The 21,690-nt window shown below is 39.4% G+C and overlaps 1 protein-coding gene across 2 annotated transcripts in view; it reads right to left on the bottom strand.

The window, feature by feature from the left end:
* Positions 1–21,690, bottom strand: part of VPS53 (VPS53 subunit of GARP complex) — a 122,690-nt gene that overhangs the window by 54,676 nt on the left and 46,324 nt on the right. For both annotated transcript variants that reach the window (XM_016138974.2, XM_016138975.2), the window contains 3 exons: positions 21,348–21,490; positions 19,167–19,308; positions 4,681–4,782 (listed from right to left, as the gene is read on the bottom strand). In XM_016138974.2, coding sequence (XP_015994460.1) covers positions 4,681–4,782; positions 19,167–19,308; positions 21,348–21,490 — 387 coding nt within the window. The remainder of the gene's footprint in view (positions 1–4,680; positions 4,783–19,166; positions 19,309–21,347; positions 21,491–21,690) is intronic.

Here is a 21,690-nt window from a genome sequence, read left to right on the forward strand (position 1 = left end):
AGAAAAATGAGCTATCTATCCGGATTCCTCCTTCCCATTGCAGTCCCTCCTTGCAAAACGTGAGATGCATTTTTTAAAATAATTTTTTATTTTTCAATTACAGTTGACATACAGTATTTGTTTCAGGTGTACCACATAGTGATTAAACATTTATATAACAAAGTGATCACCGCAATAAATCTAGTACCCATCTAACACCACATACGGTTATTACAATATTATTGTCTATATTCCCAGTGCTGTACTTTACATCCCTGTGACTAATTTTATAACTGGTAGTTTGTATTTCTTAATATCCTTCACCTTTTTTGCTCATTCCCCATCTGGCAATCATCACTTTGTTCTCTGTGTCTATGAGTTTGTTTCTGTTTTGTTTATTTGTTTATTTGTTTAGATTCCGCCTATAAGTGAAATCATATGGTACTTGTCTTTCTGACTTATCTCACTTAACAAAATACCATCTAGGTCTATCCATGTTGTTGCAGATAGCAAGATTTCATACTTCTTTATGGTTAATAATTCCATTGTGTGTATATATATATATTTATTTATCTATTGATGGACTCTTAGGTTGCTTCTATATCTTGGCTACTGTAAATAGTGCTGCAATGAACATATAGATTTGCATGTCCCTTAGAAGGAGTGTTTTGGGTTTCTTCAGATAAATGACCAAGAGTGAGATTACTGGGTCCTTCTTTGTCTCTTATTATATAGCCTTTGTTTTCAAGTCTATTTTATCTGGTATAAGTATCACTACTCCAGCTTTTTTCATTTCCATTTTCATGAAATATTTTTTTCCATCCTTTTACTTTCACTGTGTGTGTGTCCTTTGATCTGAAGAGAGTCGCTTGTAGGCAGCATATGTATGGGTTTTGTTTTCTTATCCATTTAGCCATTTTATGTCTTTTATTAGAGCATTTAATCCATTCACATCTAAAGTAATTGTTGCTATGTAGTTATTGCCATTTTACTATTGACATTTTAGACCTTCTTCCCCCTATCCTGTTCTCTTCTCCCCGCCTCTTTCTTATTAAAGAACTCCTTTAAACATTTCTTGTAATACTGCTTTGATGGTGATGAACTCCTTTAGCTTTTTCTTGTCTTGGATGCTCTTCATCTGTCTTTCGATTCCAAATGATAGCTTTGCTGGGTCGAGTAATTTTGTTTGTAGTCCCCTGCTTTTTATCACTTAGAATATTTCATGCCAATCCTTTCTGGCCTACAAAGTTTCTGTTGAGAAATCAGCTGACAGTTTTATGAGAGTTCCCTTGTAGGTAACTAGATGCGTTTCCCTTAAAGATTCTCTGTGTTTAACCTTTGGCATTTTAATTTGATGCCTCTCAGTGTAGGCCTCTTTGGGTTCATCTTGTTTGGGACTCTGCACTTCCTGGGCTTGTACGTCTATTTCCTTTACCAGGTTAGGGACATTTTCTGTCATTATTTCTTCAAATAGGTTTTCAATTCCTTGCTCTCTCTCCCCTTCTTCTGGTACCCCTATGATGCTAATGTTGGTATGCTTGATATTGTTCCAGAGACCTCTTAACTATTCTCATTGTTTTGAATTCTTTTTTCTGTTCTGACTGGATGTTTTCGACTATTTTATCTTCCAAATTGCTGATCTGATCCTCTGCTTCATCAAATTTACTACTGATTCTCCTGATGTATTCTTCACTTTACTTTCTGTATTCTGCATTTCTGACTGGTTCTTTTTTAAAGTCCTCAATGAGTTCATCTACTCTTCCCCTAAGTTAACTGAGCGCCCTCATAACCAGTGTTTTGAACTTCACATCCAGTAGATTGCTGGACTCCATTTTGTTTAGTGCTTTTTCTGGAGTTTTGTTCTGTTCTTTCATTTGGGACATATTTGTCTCCCTGTTTTGGCTGCCTCCCTGTGTTTATTTCTATGTAGGCAGAGCTGCTGTGTCTCCTGGTCTTAGTGGAGTGGCCTTATGTAGGAGGTGTCCAATGGGGCCCGATATCGGTCTCCCTGGTCACCTGAGCCAGGTGCTCCAGGTGTGTCCCTTGTGTGGGTTGTGTGTGTCTTCCTGTTGTAGTTGAGCCTTGGTTGTTGTTCGCATGTTAGTGGGAGGGACTGACCCTCAGACTGACTGATTGCGAGGACTGGCCGTGACCACGGTGGAGAAGCTATTTGTGCAGGGACTGATCCTATGAAGTAGGACTTACTTTATTGGGGCTCTGGTGCCTGCTCAGTCTGCCTTTTGGGTGTGTCATTTGTGGAGGTGGTTGGGTAGCACTCTCGTGCGGTCTGAAGCTGGCCACCTGGTGTGTTGGTTCTGCGGCCTCTTGGTGGAAGCTCTGGTGTGGGCCAGCTATCTATGGCCAGCAGCTATCTATGTCCTACCTGCGGCCAGTTGGTACGAGCTACAAAGAGATCTGTTTGGTTGTCACTTGTGCTATGCTTGGAGGTGCCTGGGAGAGGATACGCTGCCAACTGAGGCTGGCTGCCACTAGTTCCAGGCTTGGGGCTGCTGCTTAGTAAGAGGTACAGGACATGCCAGTGCCAGATGTTGGGATTTTTATGGGGGTTGTGAACCTTTGAGAAATCTTAGGAAATTTTAGGAAAGGCCACAGCATGAGCCAAGATGTGCTGTGTGTATGAAAAAGCCACTGGAAGCGGCTTAGCTGGGCCCACAAGTTGGGATGGCTGGGGTCTCAAGGAACCACCAGGTCAGGGCGAATGGTATTAGCTAGGTTGATGGAGATTCAGATCAAGGCTGCTGCCTGTATCTGCACACTGGATGAGGCGAGGGCTCAACAAAAGAATAATGACTTCGGAAAGCACTTCTGACTAGGAGAAAGCTGACCCTCCAACCCTTGGCCTGAAGCCAGACAGTTCAGTTCATCCCCATGTGTCCCTGGAGCCTTCTGAGCTGCTGGAGCTCAGAGTGAGTTCATCAACGAGTAAGTATGTGTGCAGGCCCTTCAGAACAGTGCCTGTGGCTCCAGCTGCCCTCTGTTTTACTCAGCGACAATCTCCCCTGGTTTTCACAGCCAAAAGTTATGGGGACTTCTCTTACCAGCCCTGGAACACTGGGCTGTGGAGCTTGGTATGGGGCTGGGACCCCTCTTTCCTTGGGGGATACCTCTGCAGCCGAGATAGCCCTCCCTATTTTTAACCACAACATGTGGGTATGGGACCAGCCTGTTCTGAGTCTCTGCCCCTCTTACCAGTCTCAACATGGCTTCTTCTGTATATCTTTAATTATAAGACTTCTGTTCAGCTAGACTTTAGGCGATTCTCAATGATGATTGTTCTATAGTTTAGTTGTAATTCTGATGTGGTTGTGGGAGGATATGAATACAGAGGTTCCTACTCCACCCTGGAAACAGGGTCTTTTGAGAGATGTATTTCTTTAATTAGAAGAAATCTTTTGTTTTCTCTCAGGCTGGCTGATAGAATGGCTTTAAATCAATTATATCTAATCCCATAGATGTCTCTGATAGAGCCTCAAGGTATCTCCTCAGTTTTATTCATGGGATTCATTTCTATATTCTCTACTTTTCATTGAGACATCACAGTGTAATACAAAGAGTGCCAGAAAAAGAATTCTAGTCTCTGACTTCCAGACCTGGCTTCTAGTCCTAGCTCCTCCACTTCCAAACTATGTAACCTTGGGCAAATCACTTAACCTCTCTGAGCTGCAGGCATTGCAGCTCATATAAAATCCTATAAAATGAGTGGCAGGCACTGTGAAGATGAAATGAAATAAAGTATGTAAAAGACTTTTAAACTACAAAGCACCATAAAAATGTGAGGTATCCACGTTATTACGATTATATAATCAGTGGACCAGACACATGTTATTGCATCACTTCAGAACTGCTCCTGGAAATTCTGCTCTCTTGGCTCCCACTGGGATTTCACACCTACCCTCACTGCGCTAGGAATGTAGGGCTAGCTGCAAAGAGCGTGGCTACGGGTTTCCCAGAGCTGGTCTTCCCAGCCAGCCTCCCTTTTGGTGGTGTCTGGAGCAAAACAAGACTATGAAGTAATTCTTTAGAAGCTAAGTGTAGAAATTTAACAAGAAGGTTAACTAATTGGACAGGAAAAGTTTTGATTTATTACTCTAACCCCTTTTGTCGTAAAGTGGCAGTGAAAGAAAAGCAACGTTCTGTAGGATGAAAGGAGAGGAAATTTAGAGTTGGACAGAAAAATCCCAAGGAAATGAAAGTGCTAGTGTGCTCTGAAAAGTAACTCTTCAAATATGCCATTGGTCACCTTGATGTTTCCAGGCCTCCCCAATGGCTTCCAGACCTAAAGTTATCAGCTTACCCTGAGTGGAGGCCTCTCCTAGCTGATGGTGCTGCTAATTTCACAGGGATCTTGCATCACTGGGCGAGGTGAGAGTACAACCAAAAGCTAAACCGACAAGTGCAGGAGATGATCAATGGGGCAGGGCAGAATTCTGCTGCCCCACCACAAGGGCTAATTAAACTTGTTTGTGTTGCTAGTTCTGGTGGTGAGGGGTGGGGCAGGAAGGGCTGTTCTTCCACTAGGTTTTCTAAATACACTTTCAGATAAAGGCTTTCTATACAGACGACCAAAGCTGTGATCTCTGCATGTGGTCAAGAGCCAAAAGATCACATTTAGAGCAAATAGACCCATTTTCAGAAACAAACATTGGGTAGGTTTCATGTAGAAATGCAAACCAGACTTACTTGATCTAAATCTCCTTTCTCCATTGCCAGTTCCTCCATCTCTGGTGCTGGCTCATCTTCCAAGAAGGGATTAGTGGATGGGGGTGGAGACTCAAGTTTTTTCTGTTAAGAAGACATGAGAAAGAGGTATTTTCTGAGCTTTCCCCACTGATTTGCTTTTTCAAGTCTCTCCAACAGCTATATCATGAAATCTGATCTAATGACCAAGAACTGAGAAAACATGGACCACATTTCTCACCTTCAGGCCTTCAAACTGCTTTTGCATCTTCTTGAAACCTTGTTGCCTATCCTACCCCATCCCAGTCCCGATCTGGCTAAAACTCTCTCATCCTTCAGTCTTCCAATTAGAAGTCCCTTTTTCTGGAAAGCCTTACTTACCTGTCATGTTTAGGTTAGATGTCCCTGCCACATGCTCCCATCCCAACCAGCACATCCCCTACCTGGGTACTTATTAAAATATTGCAACTGCCCATTAATTTGTCTTCTCCTACCTACATTCCATGACGGCAGGGATCGCGTCTGTTTTATCCCCCCACCCTCTCTCTGCTGCCTGGCATGTAACAGGTGCTCCATAAATATGAATGAATCGAAATGCCAGATGGGTTTGGATTTCAAAACAAACTATAAAGCTAATCTTATATGCTCTATGTTATAGACAAAAATCCCTTCCCAAATTAGTTTCATGACAACCACAACCAAAATCTCCTTGAGAAAAATTACTTCCCAGCTCCTGAATATAATTACTCTTTCAAAATATATCACTGCGTGGTACCACAGGCCAGTGGGAAACCTGGAGGCGGGAGATGCGGGTTTTAGCTCCAACTCTGCTGCATTGGCCAAATCGTCTAGCTTCTCTGAGCCACAGCAGCCTCATCTGCTGAATGAGGATACAGTCACAGGACTACTTGAAAGATCAAATGTGATAAAGTGTGTGAAACCCTAGAAGGAGCACATGATACATATAAGGGACACTGGTGATGAAAATTCCAGTGCAACAACAGAATTGAGGCGGCTCTTTGGAATTTTTACAAATTTGACCTCAAGATGTTGTTTAAGCCAGAGAGCTGGGAGTTCTAGAAGAAAGGAAACTAAGTGGATGAGCAGGATAAAAGGGATTGGCTGGTGCTGGGGATGAGGGGAAGGGCATGGAATGGCTCTCTGGAGACAAGCCACCAGGTAGACTCGGAGTTTCAAAATGTGCATATGACATATATCCTTAAGCATATAACAGTAGAGCAACTTGAACTAATCCCTAAACCAAGAGAGACAGCAGATGGACTACAGCATGAATGATGTGTCAAGTGCCAGGATATTAGCTAAAGATATTTTAAAAACCCCAGAAAATAATAAAATTTAAACACAAAAACAAAACCCACACCTGTGTCTGGTTTAGGCTTTGAAACAATTCTGCTTATACTTACATCAACTACTTCTTGGCCAAAACACTTGGATGCTATTATGTAGCTAGAAGAGCCTTAGTATAAGGAGAAAGCCTTGTGATTAATGCATTAGCTCAAGGTAATCATTAGCAGGATAATGATTTTTGTGGTATCCTGCTGAGAAACAATATGGTCTTACAACCAAGCAAACATTTCAAATTTATACACTCGAAACTCTGGCTTCTTTGCCTGATATAGACCCCTCCCCCCCCCACCCAAAAAAAAGGCCTATAAAGTTATTTAAGTTTATTTTTAGAATTAGGCTGTTTTTAGAAAGACATGTTTCTATGAAAACAGTATCTCTAAGCTTTAGTTGTCCGTAAGGGCTGCTGGTAGTTTAGGAAGAGGGGAATTGGTGAGTGAGAGGGGGGAACTGGTAAGCTTCAACAACAAGATAAATTAGTTAATAATGTTGGATTCCTGAACCTACCGGCTTAACAGCGGGTTTTGGGATCATACTGCTGAGCTGAATCTCTATGATTTTAAGTCTTTTGGTCCTTTAGAGATGTGGAGAGCAAGTCAGTCACTGGAAGTTGAGAGCTCTGTTCAAAATCATTCGGTGACAGAAACAAGATCTCAACTTTTGAACTAAACATTCCTCAGCTACGGCTAGGTTTATCAGAGTTGATAATAACGTCTCACAACTACACAAAGGTGGCCTTCACTGTAAAAACAACATGTTATGAAAATCATGACAAAAAGTGGATATGGGCGAGGTAGACTGAGGGTACCCTTGGGCTCCACACTCACTAGTGGAATGTCCGATGGATGCATGTAAGTAGTAAGAAATAAAACATAAAAGGCAGTGTTGAAAAGGCCTCTGGGGCAGTGCAGCGTGGGCCACCTGTTCGCAAGGTTTCTAAGGGTTCTTTCCTATTCCCACTGTCTGTCTCTATTGACATCCTGATGAGATTCCTGAAGGCGTCGCAGGCACTAAGGAACTCCTTGCTCATTCATTTGAGGCACACACATTCCAAGTGTGGACCAAGTTAATGCAAGAAAAGTGATTCATTCTTCCATTTGTCCACTAACAAATGGATATGTCGGGGACTAAGAGTAAAGTAGTGGGCAAGACAGACCACCTTCGGCCCTCCTGAAGCTCATGGTCAGGTTAGGGAGACAGAATTTAATCAAATAATCACACAAATGGGTGATGAAGGCCTTACAGGAAAAACTGAGTTTGTTATGAAAGGATACAACAGAAGGTAACAGAAAATGTCCCCAAGGAAATGATATCTGAGCCAGGACTGAGCATCTACTCTGTTCCGGGCACTCTTCTAGGCACTAGGAGTACAACCCTGAATAAGATAGATTTAAAAAGGGAGCGATGAAAATAAGATTTAGAAACTGAGCTGGGCTGGGGAAGTGCTTCTTTACAAAGAGCTATCAGAGAAGTTCTCTTTGAAGAGGTGGTGGCTGAGCAGACACCTGGATGAGGAGAAGGAGCTAGTCAGGCAGAGATCTGGGGAACAGTATTCGTAGCAGGGGGACCCAGTGCAAAGGTTCGAATGAGGGACAGAAAGGAGGATGGGGGCACGAGCTAGGAGAGACAGCAGATGCCCAATGGTAAAGGTTAGATTTTCTCACTGTAGTTGGGCAGTTAGTGGGAGTTTTAAACAGGGAAATGATATGATCCAATTTAGGTTTTAAAAATATCATTCCACTGCTGTGGGGAGACTGTAATGGAAGCAAGAAGACCAGTTTAAGAGGCTATGGGAGTAGAAAAAGTTAGTGTTGTAGAGACAGAAAAAAAGTGGCCAGATTTGGGACATATTTAGGAATAAGGTCAAGAGGATTTGTTACAAGGGTGGATGTGAGAGTGAAGGAAAGAAAGGAATCAAGGATCATTCACTTTTTGGCCTAGGTGACTGCATGGTGTCACCAATATCTGAGTAATAAACCCTGGGTCCAAGTCCAGGCTCTCTCACTTGGGTACACTGCTTAACTTGTCCAAGCTTTAGTTCTTCTATCTGCAATGTGAAGGGATATTAATGCCTGCTGCACAGAGCTGTCATGAGGATGAAGTGAGATACTGTATGTAAAGCAAGAGATACGTATATAAAGCAGCTTAACACAACACCTGGCACATAGGGAAAGCTCAGAAAGTGAGAGAGTTCATTAGTATTTAATAGGGGCAGGCAACTAAATAAGGAAGAACAGTAGTTGTGTCTCTCTAGATGATGTAATTCTCAGAAGGGTAAAAAGCAGGAACACAGGGCTAAGAAGTCTTGTAAAAAGAATTCCTTTTAATCACAAGTAAGATCCTGTCCCGACCATTTTGTCTTTTTGAGATCTCTCCAGGAAATGAAAGCAATGGGCCCATCAAATTACAAGGCAAGGGCACACGTTTCTAGTCTTCTCCCCTCTTCCCTAGTCTCCAGCGAAGCCCCTAAAGTACCACCAGAACCACTACTCTCTGGGTAAATGTGATATTACAAAGCCCTGTGGGCAGATATAGACTCCTGCTATTTAAAGCACTACATTACTGTTCAGATTAATTTGCTGTGATGAAAGAAAAGTCCTTGCAGAGAGCAATCAGTGGCACGACTCGGCCTTCTGTGCACGAAAAAACCCTGTTGTCGAAGCCAACCAGACCACACTTTTCATTCTCGCTTTGCAGCTGTCGTAAACCATAGAGAATCACAAGTTTGGCTTTAGATTCTGAATAACTCAAATGACATATTCCATGAGCTCCGGCGCTGCTAAATGAAACCAAAAAATTGCCAAGAAATGAACAACTTCCCAATTTTAAAAGAATTCATTCTTTTGTATGTGTGTGTGTGACAGTTGATTTCAAGCTCATACAGAAAAGAAAAATTCTTCATATAGAAAGTTAATTCCTACTAATTAAACCACATGAGATTCATAACACCTCCAAAACAGTAAGTGCCACAGGTCAGCCAAGCTGTCTAATTTACTGTTAGGAAGAGAGAACCTGGCTTTAGTCATTAGTATAGCCATATCTGGGTCTGCTTTTACGAATCCCTTTCTGAGGCCCTACCTGGACACTTCAAATTATCAAAGAAGGAACTCTGAAATTTAAGACTAATCTATTTCCTTTCCCTAGAGGAGAAAGCTCTCAGTTATGAAATGCAAGTTCCACAATTTCTGCATTTATTCTATAAAGAATTTAGACCAATTCCTGATCTGTCCTTAAAGAGATGGCCTGGAGGCTTCAGCCGGTAGGACTGCAGCACCATGCTCTGCGCACCTGGCTTAATATTGCTGGGACCCGCCCCCCCCCCCGCCCCTTCCAGTATTGCCAGGTGCATTATCTTATACTGTGAGAGTTATGTATAGATTTCTTTCTCCTGCTAGATCATAAGCATCTGTCTTATTCAAATCTTTTCCCAAGGCCCTGCAAAAAGAGAGCTTGAACATTTATAAATAAATGCTGATCACATGAGAAGCACTTAATAAAATCTTCTTTAGACAAATCAGCAACATTTTCTATTTTCTATAAACAAAATTAAAAAACCTGATTCTGTGTGTGTGTGTGTGTGTGCGCGCGCGCGTGTGTGCATGCGCACACACTCTTGTAAGACAGTCTCAAAAATATTCCCCAAACTATTAAACAGTGGACATCTCTAGGAGAGGGATTTAGAGTAGTTGAGAAGAGATTGTCCTTTTAAAATATTTTATTCTGTTTGAACTTTAACAAGCATATATCTTTCCCTTCTCCCCCTCCATCTCTCCTTCCTCTTCCTCTCCCCCCCCCCTTTTGGCAGACAAGTTATTTATTGGAAGAGTAAAGATGATTTATAACTAAATTCAGACAGTATTTTCTAAAACCCTTAATATTTTAAAATTGATATAATTACCAATTTAAAAGTCACCATTTTAAAATAATTTACAATTCGGTGGTTTTTAGTATATTCACAAGGTTGTACCACCATCATCACTATCTAAGCCCAGAACATTTCACCCCAAAAGAAACCCCATGTCCATTAGCTGTCACTTCCCAATTTTCCCCTCTCTCCTGTCCTAGGGAACTACTTATCTACTTTCTGTCTTTATGGATTTATCAGTTCTGAACATTTCATCAAAATGGTGTCATATAACATATGGCCTTTAGTGCCTGGCTTCATTTAATTAGTATAGTGTTTTCAAGGTTCATCCATGCTGTAATATCTGTCAGTACTTCAGCCTTTTTTATGGCTGAATAATAATCCATTGGATGGAAATACCACATTGTGTATATCCATTTGTCCATTAGTAGACATGTGGGTCTTTTCTACCTTTTTGTTACTGTAAATAGTGGTGCTACGAATATTTGTGTACAAGCATTTGCATGAATATATGAGAATTTTCAATTCTATAGGGTGTATACCTAGGAGTGGAAGCATGTATTACTCTCATCATTAAAAAAACATTTTCAGATTGCTTTGCTTTTTTTTAATCTGGCAGTGTCAGCCCTTTACATTAGGCATCAGTGCATTAGCACCATGAAATGTCACCACGAAGAGTGACTATTTCTTCTGAATCTTAATAAACCATCACTAATATCAGGACTCAGCAATGGGAGAGGGTAAGCACGTGCATTCATAAGAGATGAGAGTACAAAAGCAGTTTAAAACAAAGGCTACCTTAAACTTAAAAATGCTCCTATCTTTTGACCCTATAATTCTACTTATGTCCTAAGAAAATAATCTCAAATGTGAAAAAAGACTTGCTCACAAAAATGTTTGCTGTGGCCTTATTTATAGAAGTGAAAAAATGACAGGCACCTATGGGTCCAACTAGGAAAAGGTAGTTAGGGAAATTATGAAAACATCTATATAATGATACATAGTGATTGAGAAAGCACCTAAGATATGACATATAAAGAAAAGTAGGATATAAAATTATATTTACACAATATATAAAAATTAACTCAATATAGATCAAAGATCTAAATGTAAGAGTTAAAACTATAAAACTCTTAGAACAAAGTGTAAGTAAATGTTTGTGACCTTGAACTCCTATAAGAAAACACAGGCAGTAAACTCTTTGACATCAATCTTAGCAATGTTTTTTGGATATGTCTCCTGAGGCAAGAGCAACAAATGCAAAAATAAACAAATAGGATTACATCAAACCGAAAAGTTTTTGCACAGTGAAGGAAACCATCAACAACAAAAAAAGGAACCCACTGAATTGTAGAAGACATTTCCAAATGTCAGATCCAATAGGGTTAATATCCAAAATAAATAAATTCCTCATACAACTCAACATCAAAAAAACAAACAGTCTGATTTAAAAATGAGCAGAGGATGTGAACAGACATTTTCCCAAAGAGGACATACAGATGGCCAACAGACACAGAAAAAATACCCAACATCACTAATCACTGGGGAAATGCAAATCAAAACCACAATGAGATATCACCTCACACTTACCAAATTGGTTATTATCAAAAAGACAACATAAACAAGTGTTGGCAAGGATCTGGAGAAAAGGGAACCTTCATGCGCTATTGGTGGAATTGCAAATTGGTACAGCCACTATAGAAAACACCATGGAAGTTCCTTAAAAAATTAAAAATAGAACTACCACATGACACAGCAATTCCACTTCTGGGTATTTATCCAAAGAAAACAAAACACTAATTAAAAAAGATATATGTACCCCTATGGCCATTGCAGCATTATATACGACAGCCAAGATAGGAAAGCAACCTAAGTACCCAATCAATAGATAAATGGATAAAGAAGATGTGGTATATATACAATGGAATATCACTCAGCCATAAAAAAAGAATGAAATCTTGCCATTTGTGACAACATGGATAGCTCTAGAGGTATTATGCTAAGTGAAATAAGTCAGACAGAGAAGGACAAATACTCTATGATCTCACATGTGCAATCTAAAAAGCAAAACAAACAAATCAAAGCAGAAACAGATACACAGACATAGAGAACGAACTGATGGCTGTCAGAGGGGAGGGGAGTGGAGAGAAGGATGAAAAAGGTGAAGAGGAATAGAGGTACAAACTTTCACTTATTAAATCAATAAGTCATGGGGATATAACATACAACCCAGGGAATACAGTCAATAATATCTTAATAATCTTGTAATCTAGTGACAGATGGTTACTAGACTTATCGTGGTGATCACTCAAATAACTATTTTATATATCTGAAACTAACAAAATACTGTATATTAACTATATTTTAATTTTTAAAAATGTTTGTGACCTTGGATGTGACTCCAACTCAAATGAGAAAAAGAGAAAAATAAATTGGACCTCATCAGGAACTTTTAACTATCAAAGAATACTATCAAAAAAGTTAAAAAAAAAAAAAAAAAGACGACCCACAGAATGGGAGAAAATATTTGCAAATCACATATCTGATATACGATAAAACATATAAAGACTCTATAGAATGTATTGAGAATATATAAAAAATTCCTACAACTCAATAATAAAAAAACAAATAACTCAACTTAAAAATGGGAAAAGGAATTGAACAGACATTTCTCTAAAGATACATGAATGGCCAATGAGCACATGAAAAAATGTTCGATGTCATTCATTAGTCATTAAGAAAATAGAAATCAAAACAATACTACTTTACACTCATCAGGATGGCTGTAATTAAAAAACAACAACAAAACCCAGAAAATAACAAATATTGGTGAGAATGTAGAAAAATCAGAACACCCCTACATTGGTAGTGGGAATGTAAAATGATGCAGCTGCTGTGGAAAACAATTTGGCAATTCCTCAAAAAGTTAAACATAGAGTTACAATACAACCCAGCAATTCTACTCCCAGATATATTTCCAAGAGAACTGAAAACATATGTTCACACAAAAACGAATATGTGAATGTGCATGGCCCAAAAGTGCAAACAACTCAAATGTCTGTTAACTGACAAACCGATAAATAAAATGTAGAGCCATATAACAGAATATTATTTAGCCATAAAAAGGACTGAAGCACTGATACGTGCTACACAATGGATGAACTTTGAAAACAGTATAAGAATGAAGGAAGCCAGGCACAGAGGCCACAAAAACATGAATCCATTTATCTGAAATGTCCAGAATAGGCAAACCCATAGACAGAAAGTATACTAGTAGTTGTCTGGGGCTAGTGGAAGGAGAAAATTGGAAGTAAGTGCTTGGGGGATGGGAATTATTCTTTTGGGGGGCAATGAAAATGTCCTGGAATTGGATAGTTGGAATGGTGGCACAACTTTGTGAATGTAGCAAAAAAACCCAAAAAACAAAAACAAAAAACCTTTACAGAACTCTATACTTTTAATGATGAGTTTTATGTAAATTTTTGTCATATCAATTTAAAAAATAAGCAGAGAAAAAACATATTTAAAAAGTATAGTTTGAACTGTATAAAATGTACATAATGAACACACCAAAATCCTCATCTGATTAATGGGAAAACAAATGACTTTTTTCTGTTTTTCCATTCTTGCCTATAATTTCCACATTTTCTATCTTGACCATGTGGTACTTTCTTTTCAGAAACCAATGGAAGTTTATCTCCAATAAGGATATTATTCAAATGAAGGAATATACTCCTTTAGCATCAAATAAAGCATTTATAAAATATCTTGAAACACCAAGGGGACTCACCCAGTAAGGGAAAGACAGGCCTCGCACTGAGACAGCACTGCCAAGACCCCGCCCCCTCCTCCTCTCACACACTCTCCCTAATGCAGGTGTTAGATTGCTGGAAGACTGAGGTGTAGAGTAAACTGCGCTGTGTGGGCTTTCCTAAGCAGTGAGCCTTTTTCAAATGCTTTTATGCTCAAATCACAGGGTCAAAAATCACACCTACAGCTTCTATATTTATAACGTAATTTAAAAACTGGGCAAGTATAAATGTATATTAAAATCACCCCTATAAGCCAAAGGACGATTCTATTTAGAAAGGCAACTTATGCAATGGCCAAGAAAAGGAGAAATACAGCTGCATGAAAAGGGAAAAAAATTAAATTTTATTAAAAAAAAATCTCCCAAATTCACTGAGCCAGTTAAGTTATAAAACCTTAACTCAATCTAACTCTGCTTTCATAGAGGCTGAATATAATGTTTACCTTGAATTTAATCATTAAGTCACTAGTAAAGCATGTGGGTATAGTTAAATCACATCCAGACACTTCCTTTTAATTTCGTGGCGTTTTAATTTAGACTATTTTGAACCCCTCCTAAAGGGCCAGGAGTTGAGACAAATAGCAAAAAAGCAGTGGCAGCTCCTGTCTTCCAGGACAGCTCAACAGTGTCACTCAACAGTGACAACACTGAAGATTTTCAACTCATTAGGGCTAGTACCATAAAAACAAAACAAGGCCTGTCCTCAAAGTACTTTGTCTACAATTCTATCCAATGTCAAAGTCCCATCTGTCTAAAAAGAACAAAAGATAACGCATCACAAAGATCAGTTAGGAGAAACTGAGCTGTGGCAGATCTCTCCAGGTGAGCTTAGCAAGCCCTTAAGCTCACCCTCACTGCTTTGTCGTCCATCAGTCAACGGTGGACGGCAGTGGGCTTGGGATGGTCTATGGTAAACTTGGCTCCTTGGCGGACTTATCTACTCTGTAACTTTCTAAGGAATTCACTAACTTTCTATGAAATTTGGCATATGTTGAAGGGTATCAAGATACATCTTGGTTCATTTTGTAGATTATGATACTCTGAAATAAAATGGTGGCTGCAAAAGATTTTCCAAAAACACATACCCTGGGAGCAAGGCAGCATGAGGAGGAGGTAAAGAGATGAGTAACGACAGGTCTTCAGGTGGGGTGCCCAACAGTTAGACTGGAGCCAGGCTACCTGGAGCCCCTGACCTGGCGTGGGCCAGCCTCTACCCAGCATTGTCTATTGGGAGCATGGTCAGTGGTCATGACTAATCCAGGGTCTCTACTATTGGTGAAGGTGCGGCCCCACTTTGCCCTCAGCAAGGTGATAGCAGGATCAAGTTCAAAGTGAACATCACCTACAGCGAGAAACACGACTACCACACACCCACAGCAGGCTGCAGTGAACTGATTTTCCAAGACCTGGCCTGCCTTGTGTAAAAAGCCCATAGGAGTCCTCCTGCCTTTCTAGAAACTAATCTTTTAGGGAAAATCCTTGAAGGCTCAGCCATTGACTGTGGAGCAGTCATTGTCAGGACCTGGAATGCAGAATGGTTGCTGGGTCATGATCACTGGGACAAAGAATGGTCTGGGGGGAAGAGTTTGACTTAAAGAAGTTGAATCATTTGGAGAAGGCTGTGGAGAAACCAACTGGAGGGGTGAATAAAGAGTTCATGGTCCAGCAGAATTTTCTGGCCAAGGATGTGTAACCTGAAACTCTCTGCAAACTTCGTAGGAGAGGAAGCAGCAACTGTACAATTCGAGGAGATATTGGTAAATTGATTATGACAGAACATGTCAGAAACAGAGGACCAAAAAGAAGGGATTATTGAAAAAGGTTCAAGTGTTCCTAGGCGACCATGGCCAACAACACAAAGCACAGCGCCTAACGGGAGATGGAAGGCTGCAATCCAGGAGCTCGACGCTGGCAGAGTGAGTGAGAGAGGCCATGCTGCTGAGACACAAGCACCTCCAGCTCTCTCCTACCTCAGACAGTAGTAGGTTACCAGTCGGCCAACTGCCACTCTGACACCCTCATACCTGTTTCCTACAAAAAAAGCACTGTTCTTTGCAAACTTACATACAGCTTCTGCCACTTTTTCATGGTCTCTATGTGGATACCCTTGTCCGGTAGCCTTGCCTTGTCCAGAGTGGCCTTCCCTGATCATGTTACTCTGTCTCTTTCGACCTTTAGGGCATCTCCTAGCACAAGAGAGACCTGATGTGTTCTGGAACAGGCCCAAGTTTATAGACTATCCTGGTCATTACGTATAACAGGGCCATTTGTTCCCCTGTAATCCTCAGGAAGTAGGGTGTAGCCAAAGAAGAAGAACAGCTCAAAACAGCTGTTTGGCACTATTGTTATTCAAGCATCCTTCACTGGGACCTATTTCCGATACAGTTAGCTGAATTACTGGCTCACGGAGCCAGTAATGCGGTACCGACTCTGCCCAGTTGGAAGCCATGGGCACTCAGGGGGCGCTCCCACGTGAGGCCTATGCTCAATGCTTAAACTTCTCTGTCCCCAAGCAGATCTCTGTAGTGATGAACTGAGAGCTGCAGGAGTCTCCGCTTGAAACCAGGCCAAACGCATGGCTTTAGCAGGGCAAAGAGGAAGGCCAGTGTGAGGAAATCAGGATAGTGCTGAATGAAGTCAACCAAATACTTCTCAGGAGAGATACGTGCTTCTTTCAATGGCATTGCTGTTATCTATTTCCTTCTGTGACTTGCATTTTCTTTAAGGGCATTTTCATTTGTTTTGCGGCCTCTTTTATCCTTGTTACTAAAAATAAATCTATTATGAACATGAATTAACAAGCAGGGGAGCGTGTGTGTGTGTATGTGTGTGTATATATATATTTGTTTGATATATATATATATTTGTTAAGTACAGGAAGGGTGCTTTGTGGTTCAGTTGTATTTTAATAAAGCCATGAGTAGCACTGAGTAGGGAGGGCCTTGTGGTCTTGCCTTAAGACACTAGTTAGCCAGTGCCCTGAGGGACCAGCTCCTGATGCACCTACTCTGAGGCAGGTCTTGTGGGGAGAAAAGAGGATTCCACTAAAGTAATAGGATTTTAGAACTGGAAAACTGGGAGCTAGAGAAGGGAGCATAAGTGAAGGGTAAACAAGTGAATGGGACTCCAGGCCAAATTTCTGCCCTTTCTCCCCAACTTTAATCACAGTAGTTCAGTTTTTCTGTATTTATACATAAGCTGTGTGGCCTTGGGTAAGTTGCAAATGAGTAGCACCTACCTCCTACAGTTGATGAAACAAAGTGATTGACTTTAGCAAACACATCTACCACAGTATGGGACACAGTGGATATTCAAAATATGTTAGCTATTCTCTGTGTGGATTCCACAGCAGAGTTTGTTAGAAGAAAGAGTTTGGAAGTCACTGATTTGGCCTATCTCCCTCATTTAAAAAAAAATTGAAAAATAACTTTGCTAAAGTATATAAATGCAAAAAATATGTTTAAAAAAGAATGTAAATGCATTCGTATGAAAAAACTTAACCAAAATACCAGAGTAGAATAAAAAAAAATTCTTCTCCGCCTACTCTCACTCCAACTTCCTTCCCCAGAGACATTCACGGTTATCATTTCCAGACTTTTTTCTTACACACTTACATACATAAACATGCTTTTTATTTTTTACATAAATGAAATTACACCACATGTACTGGCCTCAGCTTACATTTTGGACTTTACAATATATCTGAGAGGTTTTTTCTCTGATAGCATATCTGGATCTATCTCTCATTCTATCACTTTTAAACTGCTCCACAGAATGAATATACCATATTTTATTTAACCATTCCACAATGATAGACATTACAGATCTCAATTGTTTTTTTTTTTTTTTTTTTTTTTTTTTTTTGCTTTTAAGGCTGCAGTTCATCTCTTTCTTGGTACTTCATATCTAGATGTAAAGTTGTTGCCTCACAGGGACGTGCATATTTAAATTTTTGATACATAATGACAATCTGTTCTCCAAAAAGGCTGTATCAACTTATGTACTAGCATTAAAATCCTGTACTTTAGTTTTATCATTATTTTTGCAAACCTGATATATGGAAATTAGTATTTTGTTCTACCTTCTCATGTTTATTATCCCACTGTATTTCTTCAGTAAATTTCTTGCCAGACCCTATACATTTTTCTAACTGCTTGTCTTTTTTGTATTGATTTTAAAAAATTCTTTATGTATGCTGGATATTGATCATTTGTTTTATATAGCTTAAATTGGTTTTTTCCTAGTTTGTTGTTTATACTTTAATTACTACGTTTATGGTCTCTTTTCCCAAACAGAATTTTGTTCTTTTTATGTTGTCAAATCTTTCAGTACTTTTCTTTATGGCTTCTGGGTTTTATGTCTTGTTTATTCTCCCTACTATTCTGTTACTAAAGGGTAGTCTCTTCTTTCTCTTCTTTTCATTTAAGAGAGAAGGTGGTTCACTGACTTACAGCAAAGTCAGGACTGGACCACAAGTCTCTCTTGACTGCTGGTCCAAAAATTTTCCTACCAAATCACATAGCTTCTCTGTTGTCACCAGCAGTTTGTTTTGTTTTGTTTTGTTTTGGTCTAATTTTAAAGGCAATTCAACAGGTATGACTTTCTTAACTTCGATTGCTTCCTCCCTCCCTCCTCCTTCCTCCCTACAGGCCTGTGTATTCTTATTCTTTGCATGACTAGGGAACAGAGATGAGTCAGCCATGATTCCTGCATTCCTGAAGCTCAAGTCTGTGTGTGTGTGTGATGGTGTAAACAGAAAGTACTATAAAACATAGAAATGTGGTTTTCCCCATGGATAGGAAATTTGAAGAAAGCACATTAATGAGTCAGCAGGGAGCCTGGATTTCCAGAAAAAGGTTTTCGGAGAGACACTCTGGGCCTGGTCTTTGATTACATGGAGATTAAATGATTTTAACCAACAACACTATATTCCACCCTTCTGATGGAGGTGCACAGTCCTCGGACCTGCGTACCTTTGTGTTTTAACCTTTTAGTATCTCTGACATGCTGATCTATATACTTGGCTTTGAAGTTTATAGACACACACTGACCTGGTTTGCTCACAAGAGACATTAACAATCCCTAATGTAAAAACACATCCTAATTATAATACAATTCGATAGTTAATAAAGTAATAAGGTATTTGTGCCAGAATAAGTGAAGCCTCCATGACTCACATAATTGATAGTCTGTAAAATGGGGCCAATACTTAGATAAAATGATGATAGACCATTCTAAAAACATGAAGTTCTACATAAGAGACAAACAGTAAAGCCATAAAGAGTACCTTGTACCGTCACTATTCGCATGAATTCAGCAAAATCCCAGGAATGGGAGATTACGAGCTTGAGCCAATGGATGGAATCACCATGCTGTGAATGACTGAAGTGAAGTCCAACCACCCAACCCATGAACTTCATGTCCCACACTCCCTCAAGAAGGTCTCACCAGGGTTCCATCTGTCAAGGTGCAGCCAGAGAAACGTTTTGCAAGAAATCCCTCAAAGTTAGTTGTTCTCTGAATAGCAAAAAGAAGCAACTTCACTTCAATTTCCTTAGCTCTGGTTCGCATAATCTTGGCAAGTTCTGTCCTTCAGAATAAAGAGATAAGAATACTGTCAAACAAATGGATCATTCAAGATAAGACAAAGTAAATGGTTTTAGCTTATATTTAAAAAAATGTGGTTATTTCAAATCCTGAGGTCTGTTACCAACTAAGTTTGCCTGGGGAATAGAAATAAATATTCTAAATAAGAATTTTAAGGAGATTATCTATTGGTCAAAAAAAAATCAAGAATTATGGACACCAATTTGTTTAATTATTATTTTTATATATTTCAAATATATAAATATTTTCAACATTTTTGATAACTTGTTAAAACATATGAAACACTTGGTACTTTATAAAAATGCACATATTCTGTGTAATTTCACAAATCATTAATTACTGAATTATAAAGCCCTCTACCTTCTAGAGAGTTCAATAACAATCTCCTTCATCAGAGAACAGAAACCTGAAAATACACGTGAGACTAGAATCCTTATTTGGAAAGTGACATGTATGTGTTCAGGTGGTTCCTGACTGTTTATGTGCTATTCAACTGTTCTGTTTCAGAATGTAAGTTGTGTGGGAGCAGTGATTCGAGAGTTCTTAGTAAGAACTGAGCTATAATCATCTTCCTCCACATATAAATGACAAAATTAAACAAAGAACTTCTGGGGTTATTTGAGAATTATGTATCTGTAGGATCTTAGCTAAAATTCAAACAATGAAAGCTTAGCAGTAACACTGTCATTAGCTGACACGATGGCAGGTTTATTGGCTTTAATATACTTCCAGTCTCCTGCAGACTACATTCTTCAGAGCTAATCTGCAAGTCACTGAACTGTAGGCTAAAGAGAATTAGTTATCAATTTCCCAAGGAATTTCCTCTTTCATTGCTAATTGGGACTTAGAAATGGACAACCGCAATTGACCTTGAATCAATATTAAAAAGTGTTCTAAATCTATGGTAGCAATTGTGTTTTTTTAAAACAAGACACATAGAAGGTACACCCCCAAGATTAACACTAATGTAAACTATGTACTCTGGGTGATAATGTGTCAATGTAGGTTCACTGAGTGTAAGACAGGTACACTCTGGTGGGGGATGTTGATAATGAGGGAGGCTATGCATGTGTGGGGAAAGAGTATATGGGAAATCTCTGCAACTTCTTCAGACTTGCTGTGAACCTAAAACTGCTCTAAAAAATAAAGCCTATTTTAAAAAAACTAACAGCTAATATTCCTTAAAACATTCCCCCACCCCACCACAATGCAGTAAAAACATGCGACTTGACTGTATTCTCTATGATTTTAAGAAAGACGGCCACCAAGAATTACTTTGAGGTAGCTGAGTTATGCTTAGATATGGAACTTTCTTTTTTAAAATTAGCCTGGAGTGAAGGTAACTGTACCACTACTGTTGTGGTACAGCTGCAAGTAAAAACTAAAAAATTTCTGACTCTAGCTTTGTCATGGATACATCTTGGATTTTAATTCTTAGATATAAAAGGACTACTATCTGGTCCTGTGCTATACTCATGGACACTGAAGACAAGATGAATGAGAGAAGAGGTCTTTAAAATGCTTAGAATACTTAGATGCCAATATTATTAACTACCTAAAGATTACAAATATTGTTTTAGGGGTGGTAAATTTTTTCAACAAATATTTCCTGATGGTCTACTATGTCACTGAAGTAGATACTACCCCTGTCCTGATGGAACTATCTATCAAATCAGAAAAGCAAAATGATGATGGATATATACTGCAAACTGATATATGCAGTACGGACATAAGGGAAAATATGGAGTGATGAATCACTATAGGTAAACTTGGTTGAGGAGTTCTGAGTTGGTGGAGCCAAGAACACAGGTTGTTCAAATCAAGGACTAGGCCAAAGGAAAGTCACGGAGCAAAGATGGGAGCAGAGAGTGGGGTGATAATTAGGTATGAGAGTGATAGCAATTATTTGGTGGTGTCAGGAAGTGATTCCATTCCACAAGACAACATGGAACCCCGAAAGACAGGGGGACTGATTTCAAGTGACTTCATTAACACCCAAAGGAGCTGAGAGTTGGACTCTACCTCGTGACGTGGCAAAATTCTACTGCAATCCTCTCGGTCATGTACCACTCACGTGGAAACATTCGTCCATATTTCTCCTCATAGTCCACCAGCTGGCGTTTTATCCAGGCATAGCGTCTGTCGATTTTGTCTAGCCAGGCGACCTTAGGAAATCAAGTAACAAAATCCACCCCAGTACTTAGTAGTGTTGAGAGTTTAAGGAAACAACAAAAACATAGAACCAAGAAAAACACAACCAAACTCTCTATTTCTCACAGTTTTAAAGAATCTAGGTTTTTTTTTTTTTTTTTTTTTTTTTTAATTTAAAGGATTATTTTCCTTCTTATCCAGATAGAAAGGCTAT

Source organism: Rousettus aegyptiacus, unplaced genomic scaffold (assembly GCF_014176215.1).
Source record: "Rousettus aegyptiacus isolate mRouAeg1 unplaced genomic scaffold, mRouAeg1.p scaffold_m13_p_6, whole genome shotgun sequence".
Lineage (NCBI taxonomy): Eukaryota > Metazoa > Chordata > Mammalia > Chiroptera > Pteropodidae > Rousettus > Rousettus aegyptiacus.